The following is a 17,679-nucleotide window of genomic DNA, read 5'->3' on the forward strand; positions in this document are numbered from 1 at the left end:
ATCAAGTTTGCTCTCAAGAGTCCTCTGTCTTTGACAAAAGTAAAAAATGTACTACAATTTTTCGACAAGTCGAAATTAAATGCTTTATATCTAGGCGAACAATGATTGGTGAATTCCAAAGTAATTTTCAGGGTAGAATTTATAAATATTTACACAAAAATAAAGAGTTTATGAAAATTAAAATTCACGTAAATTCCTATTTACTTAGGGTTTCGAGTAATTCTTTTCTCCATTTATACCACTGAAATATATCGGCAAACTTTGATTGTTGAAGGACACCCCCTGTTTGATACCATTAGAAACTAGATTATAATTTTGTCAAACCTCACATAATTTTATTTATACCAAAGGGTAAATTCGTTACCCATAACTAAATAAATAATCGACTGACCAAAGTCGATGGTATCAATTTGATATAATTTAAATCATTAGTGTATATCCGAGTGTGCGTATCTTGGGAGGTTTCGACTATAATGGCGCCAACGAACTGGCGAAACGACGTCTCTGTTTAAGTCCGGCTCGAAAAGCGTGGCGAATAGTGGCGTGAAATAGCATCATATGTTTCTTGAAAAGCCATTGAGCGGAAATACGGGGGGAACAAAATGACGTAAGCTACCTTCACGCTGGCGAGTCGCAGCGTGGGCGAGCCGGCACTGCCGAGCTGTACGTTCATGTCCGCCGCAGACGAACCGCTTCCAGTTCTGGACGTGGGCGACGTTCGACTTTTTAGCCACGAATTCGACGACGAATTTCTGCAACCGCCTCCTACACCGGCGATCGAATTGTCGCCAGGTAGTGATTTGTTCTGTAACAGACGAAAATCAAATCGTTAACTAGATTCGAAAATTGGGTGTTTTACCACAGACGAGGTATACGAGACACCTCACATCCAATGTAATTTTTCGGCTCATTTTCTTGGTATTCTAAACCCCATTACCATCTTCGTGTCACTTGTAAAATTATCAACAGGTTACAGAAATGAACATAAGAAATACATTTTATATTTTCGGTAAAGAATGTTTTTGTTGAAAGTGGGTAGGATTTCCGGGGTATGTGTATTCACCAAAAATGACTGTAATTGATTCTGGCAACCAAAAATAATTTTCTCAGAATGATTCGAAATTTTTTAATTTTGTCGAAACATTTGTTCACCTTCGTGAATTTTTTTCTCGAAAGTGCGAAGGATTTCGGAGGTATGTGTATTCACCAAAAATGGTTGTATTGGACCACAGAACCTAGAAATAATTTTTTTAGAACGATTCCAAGTCTTTTTTTTTCGCCAAAAAATTTAGGCACTGTCGATTTTTCTTAAAAACTCGTTTTTGATTTTTAGTAATTTTGTTTGACGCCCTACAGAAAAGTTGTCTAATACTTTTTTGTAGGTACCCATGAGCTTTACTTCCTCTCAAAATTTCATTGAAATATATTCACTATTGTCGGAGTTTTGGTTGTTTGAAAATTGGACCATTTTTATGGGGTCTTTCTCATTTTGCGGGGTCAAGGACCAACTTTTCGAATATTTTTGTGATTTGTATGTATTCTTCATCAAAATACGCGTAGTTTGCTTTTTTAAACATTAAAATCGTCCAATCCGTTCAGAAGTTATGACGTTTTAAAGATTTGCATGAAAATTCGGGCAGACATTTCTGGCCAGAATTTATACTTTCGGTAAGGAATTTTTTTTTCGAAAGGGCGTAGGATTTCGGGGGTATGCGTATTCACCAAAAATGATTGTAATTGACCCCCGTAACCGAAAATAATTTTTCCAGAACGATTTGAAATTTTTTTTTCATCGAGAAATTTCAGCACCTGTCAATTTTTCTTAAAAATTCGTTTTTGATTTTTAATAAATTTGTTCGACGCTCTACGAAAATGTTGTTTAATACTTTTTTGTAGGTACGTATGAGCTCTACTTCACAACTAAATTTCAATGAGATATATGCACTATTGTAGTTATGAATTTCGTTTGAAAATTATGAGAATGCATAGATTTTCGGTATTATGAAATAATCGTAATTGACCCCCACAATAAAAAATAATTTTCCTTTTCTACACTTGTAGATTTATGTTTTAGAACGACTATAGAAAATACATGTTTCATAAATGGAATTCTGATACCTACATTTATAATTCATAATTATAGACAATTAGAACGTATACTTCCCGTCGTTTTAAAGGCATGTTGATAATAACTACTAACTAAAAGGACATAATACTGAAACATTCTATAGAAACGTATAGTATATGGCGTTTATGTATTGTTTTCACGCACACAGCACTCAGTATCGTCACGTGCAGTCATGCATACTAAAGCCTCACATTCTTCGAATCCCTCTTCGCTAGTCGCCGGTAAGAGTTACGGTTTCCAATCTTTTTCGAATGTATCCTGTTAAGAAAATAGAAAACTGTTGAGTTCAAGTGATAGGTTTAAAATCTAACGAAAAAAATCTACCCCAAAAAAATTAAATTTCGACGATTGCTGCTTTAATAGAGAGAAGTATGATAAAATTTCCTTGGATTGCATGTTCCTCTGATTTTAGAAAATACTGGAATAATAATTCTAATAACGAAAGCTACATCAACCATCGAACGCCTTGGCGCGCGAAAACGAGACGCGTGCCAAGAAGAAGAAGGGGTAGTGTGAACTTAGTCATTTGAACTTTAGCTGGCAGGAATCCATGTGACAAAGCGTATATAGAAAATTATAATTCCACCGTCGTCACGTATGGAAATTAATTTATTCGAATTACTACGGTACAAACGTGCCCACCAATAAGCTTTAGTACATACTTTTTTTATCGTTTTCATATTCTTAATCCATTGCTATATCAATTTTTAAATGTTCGTAAAAGAATATGTATAAAACCTAAGTTCAAATATTTAACTAAAAAAATTAAATCAAAATTATTTCGATCAAATATATTAAATTTGACAAGTAAGAAGTCTTTGTAAAATCACCGATAAATAACGATTTCTTATCCACAGTAACCCAAAAATTTACATTCACCTAAACTCTATTCAATAAAATTTGAAACATTAATCGACTTTACTTTTACATCTATCATTTTATACAACTTTACGTTTTAATTGTTGCAACACTATGTACTATAAATTATTTCTACGAAGATAAAGCGTGTATTTCTAAGAATGCACGATCACGAAGGCGAAAATGGGACTTGCATCGAATGTTTAACACGCTTCAAAGGATCTGCGAGAGATCGCGTGGCGGCCTCGAAGTTTACTTACCAATTTTGTCTCGAGTATAGTTTGAAAGCCTTTCATTTGACGAAACTTGGAAGCCGATGAATAGTTTATCGACAGAATCCTACAATTCCCAGGACAATTGCGTAGGTAGAACTAGCGGACATGCCCGCGATGAGCTGACCGTTTACTTGGAGACTCGACGGGGCCAAGAGACTCAGGTCGAATTTATAATTAACGCGGCTAGTAAATGGGACACATCTACTGGAGCCGGAGGCCCCTATGAAACCGCGTTAGCCGACGTTTCCCCTTTTCCTAGCGCGTAGATATTTAGAAAAAATAACTTGACGCGTACAAATTCATTTTATTTCTTATGCACGGAAATCTATTCACGTTCTTTTGTCTGTAGCATACGTTTTTCAACGAGAACATCGTGGTACATGGAATATACTACGAATTAAGTAATGAAAAGATATGTGAAAGAATTTTTTAACCACAAATGGTTGTTTAGAAGTCCAGAATAGGAGATACAGATTGTCGAGAAAATGTAAATACTTCTAAAAGAAGCAAATAATCAGCAGATAATAATAACAGTAATTTCCATTAGTTCTTGTTTTTATGCAAAAATGACAACTGCATGGTTTGCTTATTTATTGATCTATGATCCTTCAAATTTCTTCTTATAGAGACCTGTCGAGTAGACTTTTAAGTCCAACTTTTAAGTAATTGTTTAGAAGGCCAGGAAAGAATGTAAACACTTCTAAAAGAAGTAAATAATTAGCAGATAATAATAACAGTAATTGTCGTTAGTTAATTTTTATGCAATTTCACGTTAAATCGAAAAATGACAACTGCATGGTCTGCTTATTTGTCAGTCTAAGATCCTCCAGATTTCTTCTTTCGAAGACCTGTCAAGCAGACTTTAGAAAATGTTTCTTCGTTGTCGTGCATTACTAATAACAGTGGTAAAATAATTTTTTCAGATAATTTTTCTACAAATATTAGTAGAATTTCACAGCGTTGAACGACCATCGAAATTCTAATGTTTCTGTTTCAATTTCTATCCTCCTCTTTTCGAGTTCTTCTAGATCAGCCAGTGGCCATTAATCGTGTCGTTTGACACTCGTTACGATTAAGATTGAGGAAAACGGAACTGTTAGCGTGGGAATTAGGACAAAAAACGTACCCACGAAGACCGTGTCTCCTGTTTGTCCTTGCGATAGGGTGGCGACGATTGCGGTGAGATCACATCGTGAAGAATCGGCTGGCGCTGAAGTTGCGCCACGTATGCCATACGAAAAGCATTGCCGACAAGGGTGTTCAACTCCTCCGCCTGCAACAAGAAAAGAAGACAAAATATAATTTAATTACACGGAACAACATTACTGCGTTTCGTTCTGGATCTGATAATAGAACTAATCGATAAGGATTCCATAGCAAGTCCTGTCGGAATAAATCCAGTACTTATTTTTGTAACGTCTTTTTATTTACGTTCCAGACTCAGAATAATTTTTACGAATGCATAGATTTCTTACATTTAATCGAAAAATATATTACTTAAATTATTTTTGTATTTTGTACAATTTGTATTATGGTTTGATTCTCCAAAGACAAAAGTGGAATGTAAGAGGGGCGCATTATTTACGTGATAGTGAATCAACGGTTGACCTAAATGCAGCTGGTGCATTAATTAATATTGAACCGGAGAATTTCAATTAATTCGCTGTGTTCACCCTTTGCTCCGCGTTCCGATCTACATCAATTGACCTGGATCTCTAATCTACGATTGATTAGGATTAAAAGTCACAACTACGAGTTTATTGGAGTAGCCTTCTATTCGAACTGGTAATATTTTTATTTAATATTCGTGACCTGTGTTTTTCTGAGTGTTTCTGAATAAACCCCGAGTAGTATTATGTTTCTTTTCCAGTAAGAGAATTTTCGTCTTTTTTCATCAAAAAGTTATAGTACTTGCCATAGATCAATGATAGACAAACTACGACTCTGATTTTAACAATAAAATGTATAAATACCTATAATTAAAGTTTTATTCATATATTTTCTAAATTCAATTTGTGTCATCAGATATGAAACTCGAGTCGAGCTATGGTACAATATGGCAAAGGGTTAAACATCTCAAAACAATAGTATAGAAATTTTCAATTTCAATGTTTAACAAAAATTCGGTGTTTCAGTTTTTGTACGAAAATTTCCATTTTGAGTATTTTAATACGCAAAATATAGTTGCTAAAATTTGAACAGAAACTGATTTAAAAATTTTCCTACGTACAAAAGAATGGAGCTCGCACTAGTAAACGTGCAAAAAATTCGACCCAGATTAACTTTTGGAAATGCAGTCGCATTGGTATCAAAGAATTTTCAAAGCTATATTTTCGAGTCTTCGTTGCTCTTTGTAATAAAGTACAGTGGCCCGCTCGTGAAAAAGTTTCGGATTATCGACAGCGTCGAAGAAGCACGAGCAGGGGGATGATTTCGTCCCCGGAGCGTAGCGCAAAAATTGTCGCTCGAGCGCAGGAATTACTGTGCCACTTGCCGCGACTCGGATGCAAAATGAAAAGGAGGAGGGACGAAACGGAAACCGGGCGTAATCCATATTCCATACGCCATGGCTGAGGAGACGCTAACGGAACCGGAGTCGATACGGAAAATAAACTACGCGGAGGAACTATACGTAAATGTGCCGCTGCACGTTGCATGCACGGAGGGAGGAAGTGCAAAGAGAAATGAGACACGATGATAACAAGCCAGAAAGCGGAAAAGAGGACGACTGGGCGGCGTGGGGTGGAAAAATGAAGAGAGCAGAAATGTGACTGGAGAAAGGAAGGAGTAAGACAGACCGAGGGAAAAGGGAAATGGAGATGGCGTGGGAGGAAGGGGATGTAAGGGACAAGGGAGAGGCAGCCGCATTCGATACTATACCGGAGGCTGCGGTCGGCACTTGCCTAAGCCGGATATTCGAAATGGAAACCGAATGTGAACACGGTTCCCGGTTGCTGGTGTGACGCGTGCATTCCACGTGTCTGCGGCCAGAATACGGCATGTTTGATATTTGCGTTTTAGGCGATGCCTGCTGACCTACGCCGTCCCATCGACAAGAATTTTATTCCGCGAAATGTCTGTCGGGCGACCCCGTGAAACCGACGATCGACGTTCAAAGTTATTCTACGCGGTCGATTGTTCCACCCTTCATCGCGCGTTTTACGATCGGGTCGTTTCATTGGAAAATGCAACATGGGTTTTCATTGTGCGTGTAAAATCTATTTTTTTTTTTGCCGAAAACAATGCTAGAGGGAAACCAGAACGCCGTCAATTACAACCCCCCCTGAGGGCAAAAGTTTTGTGCAATTGAAAATATTGCAGTTTTTGAAACAAAAAATGCAATAACTGCGGATGTTTATGCATTTATGGGAAATTTGAATTCTCAAACAAATACAGAATGCACTTTACATGCAAAAATATAGGAAATACGTAAAATACGAATTATTATATTTAGGGGTTGAGACAACCCTATAGAAAGCTCCCATTTCATTGATTCTATCGATTGAATTATACTTCAGAATAATTCATAGAACGTGAAATAGTGAGATCGTAAATAAAATATCGAACACTGTAAACAGTCGAATGGGATTAATTATATTATAGTTAGCTTATATTTATTTATTTTATTGTTAGTTTGGTCGAAGAATTTATTGCAGTACAAAACGTGCTATAATTTGGATACAAGATCAAATATCAAATATACAATAGAATTCCACATCAAACTTTTTGTCTATACAGTTACTCCCACTCGTATTCGTGTACTATAATGGCGATTCACTATAAATGAAGAGAAACTTGTTTCTTATGAATTTTTTTTATTTCTTTTAAGCAAATGTAGTTATCTGATAATCTGGTACTTGATTCATTTTGATGTACGATGGCTTTTGTATTTCTAAGAAATTTTTATCTCAGGTTTGTGACTAAATATTTAGCCTTGTTTCTGCACAGACTGAACCATAAAGGTTCGGTTATCCCTAACAAAGCACCTACTTTCAAGAGCACTCTCGCGGGGTACGTTCTCGAAGACCCTTGGGCAAGAAAGTCAGTCTGTATCTCAGCAAATTAGGGTGCGTCCAGACTTCAGTCTAAAGCCACATTCCCACATATTCAAGGTTAGGTTAACAAGAACACAGACCTTTCTTTTCATTTTCCCTTTTTACTCAATTCTGATTTTCTTAATGCAAACAAGTTTGATACTATCAAGACGCACTATTATTATTTGTGGTATTCTTTTAATGAAACAAAGTGCAACAAGTGGGATAAAGAAATTGTGACTGAGGTTGTGATCTTTATAATTACAAAAATCCCATAAGTATGATGATAACATTCACATTAACACAAAACTGAAAATTTATATCTAAGATCATAATTACATTAATTAATCATAATAATCGTTTGGCTAGTGAGCCCCACAGCCATTCGATTTTTCCCCTTTTTGCCCCCATCTAGTGACTTTGTTCACAAGTAGAAGCATGACATTGGGTGGTTCGGTTCGACGCTGAGTTCCATTGTAGATCCACCCTTTTTCACACGATCGAGCTGGATCACACCACGTGTTCCGGAATTATCAGCATGCAGGCTTTCGCGTGTCCGTGTGAAGAGACATTCCTGATCTCGACGTAGGTTTTTTCCTGGTAGTTGCATCGGCATTTGTGTGCTTAGTACCCGCATGGCCTAGCCAATGAGCTCTTAGAGCTAACAACTAAACTCTTTCTGGTATTCGTTTATCTCTTCCTCCAAAAATTATAATAGATTCACTGGATTTTGGATTTTATTAAACTTGTACGTCAACCCTACAACTCTAGAACCCTACAAGAGTTCTAATTGAATCTGATACATTTTCAAGAAGAATCCTATAACAATTATTTTGTCATTCGTTTAGATTTTGTAGCACTGTGAACGTGTAAAATTAAGATACAAAACGTTGTTTCTTAATATACATATGTAGAACAGATATTTTAATATTTTCTTGTAAAAAGATTTATTAAGATTTGTATAGTAGCTTTAGGAATTTATGTGCTCATCCTCCATTTTGGAGAACACTGTTACAAAGGGTTATTAATTCAGTGATAATTTGAATGCCGATAAATCTTTGAAACAAAGCCTCTAGTATTTTTATTTTTCATGAAAAAGAAAATTTTGTCACTTTACCTATCAAGACTTATATAAAATATTTTATAGATGATACGTATAAAATATTTATGTGCTTTTTACAAATTATATCGTAGCTCACAAATTACACGGATTTAAAAAACACTTATTTATATTATATATAATATATTTAGGGTATTCTCCAGTTCTGAACTCTGCTACATCGACTATAGTTAATGCTGTTCGTGGCTTCCTGGTGTAAGCCATGCTCCGTTTCGCCAGAGTTGCAACTGGCTTCACCAGGATACTGTAGCATCGGTATCAGTCTGCTATCAGATCCTCGATGAAGTTGCAATGTACGCGAAACGTAGAAACACTCTTTCGAAATGAACACGGCTTACGCTCGGAAGCTTCAAACAGTACCAACTATATAGTTAGGAAATAAATGTTTCGTGAATTATATGTCTGGAATATAGTTGTAACTGAGAAGTTTTAGAAAATTCAATTTCTAAAACTGGGAATAACTTTTCCTGTATTCCTAGTCTAAAACTAAATGCTATTAGTTTCCATAAAATTGCTTTTCTTAAAAATACTTTTTATAATTAATGATCGTGGACAGATTTTTGTATTTTTCTTTCTGTAGTTATTCGAGCTTCTAATTTACACATTATTTTTCCGATCTTTATATTTATATTTATTCTTCATAATTTTTTAGATCGAATATTTTTCTTTTTCTATCAACGATGTCAGGGCAACAATAACCAATTTATTTAATTTTTTTAATTTAATTGAGAAATACATTTTCTTGTAGAATATTTACAATTTTATTTAAATTATGACCAATGTTTATAAAACAATTAAACATATTGTATTAGAAAATGAACAATGAATGTATTGTAGATTCTAAACCTTGTCTTTTACAATCGATTCGTGAAACGATAATTGAAGTTTTCATTATGGTGACAATCGGATATAAGAAAGCATTGTTTTTTTTATTAAGTCGTGTAATCCTACGAAATCGCCGCTTTTACATAATAATTCCTACCCTTTGAGAAACAGCGAGGCAACTTTTAATGTTGCAGCGAAGCAGTAGCGTGGTTTCCGGAAACTAAAAGGAGGAAGATGCGCGCCGACTTCAAACTTTATCAAGTCATAGCGAATAAATTCGTTAACGAGGTTTCTTGCGAACTAGTTAGAAATTGTTGGTGAGTTTCGCGAGTGGAGTGTTGTTCTCCTCTATCGGTTCAAAGACCGGCATATAGATGTTTTGATTAACGGCAGCTCGATCCTAGCATCATTTCAGTAATGGAATCCACGCTTTTCGAGAAAAAATTTTATACTCGCTTCTTACTCACGTTTGGATAATTGTAATCAAACGCGTTGAAACATCGCAAATAATTATATCACATCCACGAGAAGAACACAAAAATTCGTACGTTCTAACAGGAAAATTCAAGATGGAAGAAGCAAGCGCTAAAAAAAAATTCTATGATTTAAACAATAGTGAAACATATTTTGTGAACGAATGTTTCATGTACATTGAATTACTGTAAATTGGGATTTTGTTATTAAAACACAGAAACACGCGCGAGGGGTTCGAGCGGAAGAGGTTGAATTATTCATGAACCTGTTGGAACGAAACATCAAAATTGGCCAGGACCGCGAGGGGATAAATATATTACTGTAAATTGGATTTTCATTACTACGATAAGGAAATACGTATGAAAGCATCGACCTGCTGGAACGGAATATCAAAAGTGCCTCCGTGAAGGGTTGAAGCGCAGTCAGGGTTGGAAAGTCAAGAGTTCGACTCAACTTCGAAGTTTTTTAATACTGTGAAGATTCGAGGTCTGGAACTCTTGAATCTTTAATCTTCAGTTTTTGGAACGAAGCAATATTAGGACAGCCGTTTCATGGTTCATCAAATAACGAAACAGTACGCTAAATCATACAACAGTAGACTCCAACCAATGTCCAAATTGAGGGGCACACAATCTACTCATATTTACAATTTGTCTGTCTCATATTTACAAGTTGGTTCTATTTTTGTTAGATTGAAGTAAGATATCCAAGTAATCCATGAAGAAGAAATGAAACTGACAATTTTTTAACAGATTTTGTCAAAATTGTGGGACTGGTAAAAAGGAAAAGAACACACATAGGTGTTTCTCTATTACACGCTTTAACACTAGAAAAATTGTTAAAAATTTATGTTTCAATATCTTTGGTACAAATAAATACACCATAATTGTTGATAGTTTTAGTGTCAATACAGAAATTCTGATACATTGATGTGATTGTAAATAATGGTTGTAAGAAGAAAAATACATACTAAGAAAAATTCGAGAATCGAACCCCTGAAAATAATACAATTTAGAAAAGAGATCAAGGTAATTAAAATTGATAATAAATTTTGATGGCTAAGGTTAGAAGGCCTCCATATTCCTTTTCTGTATCCGCCTCTCCAATAATTCAAATTCCATTTTTTCAAAGGAGGTAAGTAACAGGAATTCGAGAATTCAACCCTTAAAAATAATAAAAATTAGAATTGAAATAATAAATTTTGTTGGCATCGAAGGGTTCAGACCCCCATATTCTCCTCTTGCGTCCGCCTCTCGAAACTTTTAAGCCCGTCAGGACCTCCCAAGACTTTTTATTTTCGAATTAGATTCTCCCTGCCCTGCAGATTCGACACGATTCGAATCGGTGGCGTTCTCTGAGAACCGATCTCCGTTCGAAAAATGGACGATAAGTCTGACAAAAGGTGGCTTCCCCTGCGGGCCCCCCGCGGTCTAAAAATGAAAGAAAGGAGGCAAGACGAGGAAAGGAATTCGCGAAATCCGAGGGAGGCACAATATGTCTCGGGTAAGGCGAATGTAAAAAAAAGTAGAAGGGTGGTATACTCTCATTCCTGTTCGCACAATGCGTCGTCTTTTAGGTGGCTCTCCTGCAACACACAGTCAACATCGCACATTAATACGCACTGCCGTGGCTTTTATGAGCTTTGGAAAAGAGAGCGATAGCCTTCTGGCCCCTCCACCTGCAATTTCACCCTGTTTTCACCCTAGCGCGCGCTGCCTCGGCGATGCGTGTTTGCCTCACGGCCTGGCAGGCAACGGCGTCGTCGTCCGTTCGCAATCAAACTTGCGTCGACAGTTCCGTATCATTCTGAATCACGCACACGGTACCGAACCATTCACGTGTGTGGTCCACACCGATCCCACGCTCGATGGCACGGTGTGCGCGCCAGGACCTTTCTAAACGCAGACACGATGCACTGGTCTAGCCAAGGGTTGCGACGTGAGTGCTTATTACACATTCAAGGCTTGCATTTGCACTGTAGCCTGCTGGAAAGCTGTACGCCGTTTCCCCTATCCCCCCTTCCAGCCCTGTGCCGCCTCTCTGCCAGCTCCCTGGTCACTCTTCATCTTTCTATTCCTTCTCGTCCGACTAAGGGCGTTTCGTTACCATACGACATGCCACGGCCATTGCCGAGGATCCGACAAAAAGATCCACCCCTCCGCGCAACCGAGATTCTTTCCCTCGACATTTTCATTTCGTTTCGTTGCTTTCCCTCCCCACCCCCGCTTGCCTCGCTTTTTTCTCTTCAGTCGGCGACATCGTTCGAAAATCTTTGACTTTCGGCGGTTTGGGACTCGATCGGTGGATCTGATTCGTTGTTCGATGGAACAGTTTTTAAAAATTGTTTGTTTCGGGAGGAAATGTGGTGTTTGTGATTCTGGTAGTTTAACCAGTTTAGTGGGAATCGAAAGAATTGTATTTAAACGAAGAATAAAGAATCAATTTGATGTAATTTGAGAAAAAAATCATTAATGAAATAAAGGGAGAATAAATTAATGCCAATTGTATTTCAATATTTGTTGAAAATTATTTCGAGAAATCAGTTTTCTTCTAGAAACAGTATTTGCAAATGAGAATCATCGTTTGACGTACTGCAAAGCATAAATAGTATATTTTCAATTATTTTTAAAAAAATTTCCCACATCAAAATACAAAACTAAATAATCCTACGATATGTGGCAAGCGCCAGGAGAATTACTTACTCCAGAATAAATAGGTTTGTCGTTTGACTGAAGAACGACACGAAACCTGATCCCAATGTATTTAACGAGTGTCGAATATGTGGAGGTCCGCGTAAGTGTCATCACAGCGAAACTTTAACGAGGCTACGATGGGCAAAAATAAATATTACCACGCGGGAGAGCTATAGTCGAAACAACATCCACTCGCAGCTCTATGCAACTTTTCCGTTTGTGAATTACGCCAGGACTGGTAGTTTTGCTTCGTACCAGTTTGCATTTACTCGTATGCATGTGCGCTCGAAAATGTCCACGACCACCCACACGAGTAGCGTTTCATCGTGAGCCATTACAAACATTCAACTGTTTAATGAAATGTAAAATGAGAATTTAAGTTCGCTTCGCTTTATGCTTTAACACTGCAACAATTTACGTATACCTAATGTGGTTTCACTTTGCTCGAGTTATCAAAGTAGATCATAGAATATTACAGACAGAAATAATAGTATATTACCCTTCTCATGTTGGGAGGTTTACCAGATGTACAGTTTTAACGAAATTTAGAAGTTATAGAATTCGATCTAATAACTGTGAGGAGGGTAATTTTTTCGTTAGAAAAAAGGCATCAACAAATTTGAATAAAATGAATGTCCTATGTAGAAAGTTTTCGTTTATTTGAAAAATAAGAAAACGAAGACACTTTGCAGCAAAAATTTCATTTTCTTACAAAAAAATAATACTCGTGCATGAGTCAAATAAAAATTTAAATATCGAACGAAATCTTATATTTGGTAGTATTAAGAGATTTTTATTTCGCCTAATATCAGATCATTCCTGAAACTGAGTAAATTCTTGGAAATGTTTATCGAACGAAAAGGACTCGAAGAATTTTAAAAAGAGCCTAACGGCATTGCATTAATATCAAAAAAATTATATCGATCAACAGAGCAGCTTTTCGAACACTGTTCGAAGGTTGGGAATGGTTGAGGTAGCCAAATGGCTTGTTCTCCAGGGGGAATAAACACGTTGTAAGATATTATGAATCACTTTCCTAGCGGCCACCTATGTTTTATGTAAATCCTATGCGAGTTTATGCGCGATGTGTCCTCGAAACGTCAGCTTCTACGCTCGGATCCTCCCGTACTTGAAGAGTCAAGATGTATCGCGTGATAAATTGAAGAATCATGTCGTGGATGTTTATAGAACAGCCGTTGGCAAACCACATATCTCCTGCGATTATGTATTCTATTTAGCCATCTTCGCGGTGCTACATTAAATTTCAATTAATATTCATTCTACGGGGCGATTTCAGTAATTGAACAGTAGCTTCTACGTGTAAAATCTTAATTTTAGAAATCGATTTTCATTAGAACTGTGTTAGAACTCGTCAGAACTGTAATTACAAAGCTCGTCAGTCATAAAATACAACCAGTATGTAGCAAATATATCGTAATAATAATTTATTGCACGGGTTACTCCATTAAAATAAATATATAATACAGTACAGAAAAATAATAAATCTTCTCTGAATTGGCTTGATGAATTTGAAAAAAATGCAATATGTATTAGTAAGAGTTAATGAAAATCGCTCGATAAAGTCAAGAGTGTTATCAGTTTCTGCAACAATAATTTTGAATATGTGAAGGGAAATAAAGTTTGAAATTCCCCAAGTCATTTCAGATATCGAGGACAAAGCCTAGCCACTAGTTTCACAATAAAAAATAATTGCTATTAGTTTTTTCTTTATTCGATGCATAGTCTCTTACACTCAGAACTTTTACACCACTTATTTGGTTAACATTTTCTTTTAATATTTGTATAACCTAATGCATAAGAAATTATTTTCTGGTTCTAATTACAGCTAACTTTATTCTTATACTCCGTTATTTATTGTACTATTATTACATGTTTTCTTATTTAATTGGGATTTTCACCCCTTGTCCTCTTACCCTATTATTCTAATTTATATTCTTCTAAAAAAAACAAATATTACTATAAAAATCACAAATGTCAATACTTTTCCGTCTGACTTGAGCGGCTTGTCTCTGGTTTGATTACTCTAAAATCTAATGTGACGTGATCCTTTAAGAAAGAATTTGAAGTCAACAGCAAACAGGGACTCAGAAAATTGAAGGAACGCTTATTAATAATAACAGAAGATTTCGTAAACTTCGATGGAACGCGAACGGGACGCAGCCATCAAAGGGAGGGTAATCGTTGTGGAAAACCGACGCGTATGTTCGCGAATCGCCGGCGTGGGAATAAATTCTGGGTCAATTTATCCGGGCGAATGGCTTCCGATTAGCCCCGATTCCGCCGGTCAGTTGGCACGATTAATGGTTTCCGAAAGGTCGGTTGTCCGGGCTCGAATTACTTTGAAAACTAACGAGGAAAAAGGAGCAGGTTTTTGGCCGTCGAAAGATCGATGCACCGTGGCGGGTTACGGTCGCGTCATTGAGAAAAATTTATCCCCGTTGTAGGCGGTGCAAGAACAGCCACGCGGCCCCCCCGACAAAGGAAAAGACGGTCCTGAGATTTCCGGACCCATAAAAGAACGGGACGAAACGCCCCCCTCCTCCCCTTTGCCTCGAATTTTAACGCGATGTTCTTATTTCGCCTCCTTCTGTGGACGTTGACTTTGGACGGTCAGCGTCCCGGAGACCCTCTTCAACGTTCTTAGATCCGGGTTTCTTTGAGTAATCACTGGTTAACGTCGACACTGCCGCTGTTTGAATTCTTTCCCTGAATCGTATGAACCTGCGGTTACCTGATATTCTTTTCTTCCGAGAAACTCGGTCGAGATCTAATGGATATAGAAAGCCTATCGTGTGAAATTGTTGAAACCCGAGAGAACTCCGGGGGAGTAAATCACTCTGGAGAGCAACGAATGTAACTGGTTTTAATTATTTATCGGCGACGGTCGACGTTCTCTGTCCGGTCTTCTGAACGTATGGACGATACAGTTGATAAAATTAATTTATTGCCAGTAAAATTTCGTGTACGTGCAATACATACTCTTTCGCGAGCATACGTGGGGTCTACGTTATTGAAACTTCTGTTTCTTGCTTTTGATATGGTATGATTTTAATTACGTTGCGTGTGTAATTTTTTTCTTTTTATTTGGTGTAACTGTTTGTATTATATTTTTCCAGAACTTGATTGATTATTATTAGACTGCGGATGTTTATTGGAAAATTTCTCAAAAAACTATAGAAAGCACTTAATATGCAAAAATGTAAGAAATACTTAAAGCAAAATACGAATTATTATATTTAGGAGCTGAGACAAGTCTCTATAAAGCTCCCATTTCGTTAATTCTATTAATAAAAATATGAATTTGTATAAAGATCTGCAGTATTAAAATCATTGATGCATTGGAGTGAATATAAATATAAAATTTGATTATGAACGAATAAAAATTGAATTGTTATGCCGAATAAATTATTTATTATTTGAATTAAATTTGGTCCATCTTTGTTTGTACAGAAGATATGGAATTGAATTTCGTAGCGATAAACGAATGATTGCGTCGGAAGAATATTATTGTATGGACATGGAAACAGAAGCTTCTTGAATCTCTCAGAAGATTCATTAAAGAAACCATATTCGACTCGGGGGCTGTATAATAATAACTAGCGTACCGAATCTGGTCTGCGGGCCACAGTTTGGCGACCCCTACTACGCACCATAATCTATTTATGGTTCTGAGAAGACCGGATTTAATAATGTGAGAATTACATGAACATGTAACAAGATACATATTCTGTGACAGGATACCATTATAGAGTGGGAACCAGAATTTTTGAAACAAAATTGTGACATATTTCTTGAGTGGAAGTTTGAAATCAAAATTATATAAATGTAAACTCTTATATATTTCATTAAAAAAATGAATTCTTTATTCAATCTTGATAAAAAGGGGAGAAAGTTAAATATAAAATTAAATTTGATTTTGTTTCGATTCAAATTTGAAGCACTTTTAATCTAAAATTATATAAATGTAAGTTCCTGTATATTTCTTTAAAAAAATAAACTCTTTCAAATTTTATGATCTTGAAAAAAGAGGGAGAAAATTAAATATAAATTTAAATTTATTTAAGTAAGAAAATTAAATTTTAAATTTGATTTGGTTTCAACTGAAATTTGAAGCACTCTGACCTAAAATTATAAAAATGTAGGCTCCTATATACATCACTAAAAAAAATAAACTCTTTGTTTAACCTTAATAAAAAGGGGAGATAATATAAATTTAAATTTAAATCGAAATGGAATCAAATTCGAAGCACTTTTAACCCACGTAAATGAAAATAAAAAGATATAAAAGCTAAAATCGAACCCATATTATCTACACGTTGCAGAATTTGTTTAAAATAGATTATAATACATGTTTGATTCAATGCTTCAATAAAAATAAATAGAAGTGAAAACTGAATGCAGTAGTACAATAGTAATACTGGTAATTACAAATTAAATTAACATTAAATTAAAAATACAAATATCCAAAAGTCCATTATATACAATATTATTTTCAAGTGTTTTTTATACATTAATAAATTAACAAAAAATAATGATACTACTGTCACAGGAAACACACTATGTATATTTTCGAAATTTCTTTAAATCGAGCACGAAACATACAAATACTCAAAAGTTAACATTATTTTCAAGCGACTAATGTTATTTAGAATTTTGCAATCGTTATGGTTTACGAGAGCCTTTGAACGGAACGTTGTGCGTTCGAAATGGCGGTGACTTTTGGTGTTAAATTGGAATGCAGCGCAAATAATGGGCAGGAAGGTTCGCTAGTACGGATTAAATGCATGATCGAGGATTGCGTCGGATTGATACGCAATTTCACGTGGACGTCTCGAGCGTAAAGACGGGGGAAACGAGGATCGAAGTGGATCGAGCGGATGGCGGGCTGCCGTGGCTTTACCCCGGCGTGACGGGCCACATTCCACGCATTCCTCGCGGTCACGGCCATATCTCCCATTCCTCTAGATTTCTCGTCCCACCAGCCCTACCATCGGTACCATCGCTACCACCGACACCATCCTCCGCGCAGCGCCACCATTTCTCGCCGTGCACCTTTCTAGCCTACTCTTTCCATACGTCACCCACGCCTGAAATATCTTCATACGCTTGGTTTCTACTTGCAAATTTTTATCCGCCAAAGTGACACACGGAGCAGGCAACGAACACGTTCGAACGCCACGGTTCGAATGTAGTTTTGTATTAGGTCGTCTCATAAGTTCGTGTCGTTCGATATTCTGAACTTGACGAGGAT

General features: G+C 36.5%; 2 protein-coding genes across 6 annotated transcripts in view; one reads left to right on the forward strand and one right to left on the reverse strand.

The window, feature by feature from the left end:
- Fucta (glycoprotein 3-alpha-L-fucosyltransferase A) overlaps positions 1–17,679 on the forward strand; it is a 428,362-nt gene that overhangs the window by 307,697 nt on the left and 102,986 nt on the right. The gene's annotated exons all lie outside the window — the stretch shown is intronic.
- Positions 1–17,679, reverse strand: part of LOC143345934 (EGFR adapter protein) — a 270,232-nt gene that overhangs the window by 12,727 nt on the left and 239,826 nt on the right. For all 5 annotated transcript variants that reach the window (XM_076773560.1, XM_076773564.1, XM_076773563.1 and 2 more), the window contains 2 exons: positions 4,388–4,534; positions 617–805 (listed from right to left, as the gene is read on the reverse strand). In XM_076773560.1, the coding sequence (XP_076629675.1) occupies positions 617–805; positions 4,388–4,534 (336 nt within the window). The remainder of the gene's footprint in view (positions 1–616; positions 806–4,387; positions 4,535–17,679) is intronic.

Source organism: Colletes latitarsis, chromosome 9, assembly GCF_051014445.1.
Source record: "Colletes latitarsis isolate SP2378_abdomen chromosome 9, iyColLati1, whole genome shotgun sequence".
Taxonomy (NCBI): domain Eukaryota; kingdom Metazoa; phylum Arthropoda; class Insecta; order Hymenoptera; family Colletidae; genus Colletes; species Colletes latitarsis.